At 36.7% G+C, this 4,567-nt stretch overlaps 1 protein-coding gene across 1 annotated transcript in view; it reads left to right on the top strand.

Annotated features, from left to right (window-relative positions):
* Nucleotides 1-4,567, top strand: part of LOC106532277 (cadherin-2) — a gene marked incomplete at its 5' end in the record, with an annotated part of 22,676 nt that overhangs the window by 8,995 nt on the left and 9,114 nt on the right. The window contains 1 exon segment of the mRNA XM_014028300.1: nucleotides 4,386-4,525. Coding sequence (XP_013883754.1) covers nucleotides 4,386-4,525 — 140 coding nt within the window.

The following is a 4,567-nucleotide window of genomic DNA, read 5'->3' as shown; positions in this document are numbered from 1 at the left end:
TAGTACAACAATAAAGTAGATAGTGGATTTATGGTGAAATGTGTTATTTTATTTTATTTTTACTTTAACACTGTCTGATTTCATTTTTTATTATTTTATTATTTTTTAAAACAGAATCCTGCTTTTATGATCGTCTTTTTTGAACATTTATTTTATTTTTACTTTAACACTGTCTGATTTCATTTTTTATTATTTTATTATTTTTTAAAACAGAATCCTGCTTTTATGATCGTCTTTTTTGAACATTTATTTTATTTTTCTATATTCTTATTTTTCTTTTGCACTTTCTCAGAATGTTTTGTAAAGCACTGATTTGTCTTGTTGCTGTAATGTTTTATATAAATCTGCCTTGCCTCAGGTCAGCAGCACAATAATTAATATACAGTGGAGTGATGATGAAATGTTCCAAATTATTTATAGACCATATTTTTAAGTAACTTCTCTTTAACGTATGATACTGTTAACACTATAATATTATTATTATTATAATATTATTGCTAATACAACTATTTGACCTGATGTGGGGTGGAACTGGTTTCTACTGGTTGTAGTCTCACTGATGGAGCCTGATGGTCTCAGACCTGCTCTGATACAAAGGTCTGGAGACAGGTCCTCAGTGGGTCCACAAACAGATTCAGGTCCATGTTGAATAAAAGTAAATTAAAAAGAACACAGTTATAATATCACACAGTCACAGCCAGCAGTCTCATTGATCAGACAGCAAACATTTTTCTACACATATTGGTCACTGAAATCTGAAGGAAGTAGTTTGGTAGTAGTTAAAAATACATTAACTTAGTTAAACACAGTTTAAATTTGGTTTATGGTGATTCTAATTAAAATCAATGTCCGTGTAGTTCTGACAAAGCTTTAAAAATGTAGCCAACAGGGTCTTAATAAACAAAACAAAATATAGTCAGAGAAAGCTTTTTAAACTCACAGTTAACACCAATTAGGTTTTTGTTCTTTTCAAGCCGTTCTAAATAAACTTCGACTGAACAGGAAACATGAGGCTGTTTTTTCTTTCCTACTCATATCATCATGCTAACGCTAACACCATGCTAACAACAACAATCAACAAAGCTCTACTTTCAGCATAGAAACTGTTTAAACACATCCTCTTACAAATACTGACAAGTACTATGTGTACCAAATGTGAAATAAATAATACAAACTACTATTAAAAGTAAAAAGAGTTTAACTTACAGTTGTTTAGGGGTTTGATGGTGGACTTTAGTCCCCCTCTGACCAGGTCAGAGCACTGCTGTTATGTGTTTTTGAACTTGCATTATTTTTTCCATTATGCAGTCGGTTTTATGAATGCATCAGTTTTCTTTTTTGGTTCATCATAAATCCACTATCTACTTTATTGTTGTACTACATGACATGAATGACAAACTGAAAAGTCTCCAAATGCTTTTCCCTTCAGCAAATTGTGTTTATAAAGAGTTCATCTGGTCCCAAATGAGGCAGTGGTCATGTCCCCCTATTGGTCTGGCTTAGTTACTGTTTGCAATCGATCTTTTCAGTGTTCCATGCATAATGTCTGTTAGTTTGACTGGTAAAAGAATTGTACTTGTAAATTTGATTCGTATTTGTAAATTTGATTCGTACTTGTAAATTTGGTTTGTACTTGTAATGTGGCAAAGTTGTAACAAATTTATGTACGTTTATAGACTTACATGTACAAATTTAGACTCGTTAATCATAAAATAATTCTGACAGTTATTTTACCCCATAGGGAACAAACTGAGACCACCACGGATGAGAGCTGTTTAGGCCGGCTGCAGGTTTTAAGCCCCGCCTCTCCTTGTATATAAATTAAACAAATAAATAGAAACACAGATTGTTTTATTTAGGTGATTCACATTGTTCTAACTTTGCTGCTGTATGATCAAATACGATATTTTTGTACTTAGTTTCAAAAGGTTATTTAAGAAAGGTGTGATTTTGCACAGTGATTGACGGGGTCACTGCCTGTTAGCAAATTTGGTAGGTGTGTAGGCGGGAAAAGTACACAGGTGTTAACTCCAAAAATACAAGATGGCAGCACTAACAAAAACATTTTGGTTTTACTTTTAAACAAGAGGAAGCGAGAATACTTTGATTATCTTTATTAACGTCCACAGTCAGACCAGAGAGCCCAGTCTAACATTTTTACATCTCCAAACCATGGTCGAGTCAGAGTCCAAACTGAGAAATGTTCACCTAAAATAGAAAATATTGTCATGGAAATCCATTTTAAGTTGTTTTTTTCTGCAAAATTGTATTTGAGACCAAAACACAAAAAAGAGAAAGAAAGAATGGTGAGTGTTGGATGACTGCTAAAATGTACTTGAAAAGCTAAACCTTTCTTGTTAAAGCTGAAAGGCTTAGACCACTGGCTAAAAGCTGAAAGTAGCAAAATGTTGACTAGGAGCTAAAAGTAGAAAAATGCGAACTAAAATAAGAAAAAAGTTAACTAAAAGCTAAAAAGCAAAAGTAGCAGAATGGTAGCTAAAAGCTAAATGTAAATGGTAAATGTTCTGAACTTATAGCTCCTCATCAAGTTCCAATGGACCCCAAAGTAGTTGTAGGGGTACAAGCTGCTCTTCTCATAACAGAACATAACAACTTATTGTGGACAATCAAATTTCTTATAAAGAGTTGAAATCAACAACAATTAACACACGTCCGAGTTAATTATCATTACTTTTACAACTTTATCAGGAACAACAAACTCCAGGCTGAAGGTCTTAAATAAACCATTGTTTTTGGCACTTTTTTAAGGTTTTGGCAGGGCATAAGTTGAGGTTAAGAAATAGAGGGAAAGGAGGGTGTTAGCCCTAACTTTTTATTTTATCAATATGTGAGGAGCCAGGATAGGCACATGGGTTTCCAGCTTGATTCCGCTGGACACTGGTACGGTTATCAAACAATCAGCCTCTACCTTTGAGACGACCTCACCGTCAGGTCAGCAAGAGCTCCGGTCAGGTTCAGCTTACTTCCCAGTAAGACTTCAAGTGGTTTGATGTCTGCCAGTTCGAACGGAGAGTCAAAGCCGATCGGGTCTTCTTTCAAAATAAAAGACGTCTCACCGAAGTTTTCAAACAAAACTCAGTGGAGTCTTTTGGTCACGATTAGTGGTATCGTGAACCAGTGAGAAAGATCTGCTCATTGGCATGTGAGCTTAGATCTCATCACCGAACGCTGGTTTTCCTGAGGAGGAAAACCAGCTCCTGTTCGAATGGAAGTAAGATGGTGACTAGTTGAGTTAGTATACTACAGGAGAGGTTACTAACGGACATGGCCTCGAGTTTAGTGGTTAGTACCAGGTGGAGAATTAAGTTTAGTCTAAGAAACTGCAGTCGTCTGGTGAACATCTGCACTTACATAGAAAAACAAGTTCAGGCTGTGCCGTTCTCAGTCTTTTGGCAGAATTAATTCTAAATGACAAGGAACTAGGTTTTAATAAAAAACTGAACTGAATTATTTAAACCAAAATAAAACAAGATATTTGTAAATAAATTAAAATACCATGAAAGCTGTGAAGGACAAGCAACAGGTCACAGCTCCTGTCCTGAACGAGCTCAATGTTTTCATGCTGAGTAAGTTAAGGCTAAAATAGCACAAAGTGTGCAAAAGTAGTTAGATTATAAATGTGTCTAGAAACAGAAGTACTTGTGTGAACGCTGGCTCTGTCTGCGCTCGGCACACAGATATTCATGCAGTAACACGGACGTCACTGGGTCAGGAACACAGGGCCAGAATAAGCAGCTAAAGTGTAAGGAGCTGATGTTCTGGTTTTTTACAGCTGCTGATCTAAGGAAGAGTTGTTTTATTGAAAACTGTAGCCTTTATGACTGATCTGGCTCTTTACCCACCTTACCTACTGAGGGTGGTCAGAGGGTCCAGTGGTGCCGGTGCATGGCAGCCTCGCTTCTGTCAGTGTGCCCCAGGGCAGCTGTGGCTACAGTGTAGCTTACCACCAGTGTGAATGTGTGAAGTATGAAGCACTCTGGAGTCCACATGGACTTGATCAAGTGCTCTACAAGTTCAGTCCATTTACCATTTTACCATTTACTGATGTCACGGCTGAAAGAGGTATTAGACAGAACTTCACTTCATAAATCACCAGACTGTCTCTTTAAGGTTTGTTGTTTACCAGATGAAGTGTTTCTTATCATAAAAGTCAAATCAAGGGATTTGTAAAGAACATTTAAGCTCCCATAGGAAGATTATGGATTAGAATCTTAAGAGTAAAACTAAGGTCTTTGTTGTTTCCAGTTCTGCTTTTTTTTTTTTTTACATGTTTTTTATTACTGGATATAAAACCGACTGCTGTTCAAGAAGTCTGATTTGTTTCTTTGGTTATTAAATAGTTTCTTTCTCCTGTTTTCGTGCAGTTCTGGTGCTGCTGTTTGTGATGTGGATGAAGAGGAGGGATAAGGAGCGTCAGGCCAAGCAGCTTCTTATTGACCCGGAGGACGACGTCAGAGACAACATCCTGAAATATGATGAGGAGGGAGGTGGAGAGGAGGACCAGGTACACACACACACACACACACACACACACACACACACACAC

The sequence above is a fragment of the Austrofundulus limnaeus genome, unplaced genomic scaffold (genome assembly GCF_001266775.1).
Source record: "Austrofundulus limnaeus strain Quisiro unplaced genomic scaffold, Austrofundulus_limnaeus-1.0 Scaffold742, whole genome shotgun sequence".
In the NCBI taxonomy this organism is placed as follows: Eukaryota; Metazoa; Chordata; class Actinopteri; order Cyprinodontiformes; family Rivulidae; genus Austrofundulus; species Austrofundulus limnaeus.
The sequence above is the reverse complement of the archived record's forward strand: the minus strand, read 5'-3'. Positions and strand labels throughout refer to the sequence as shown.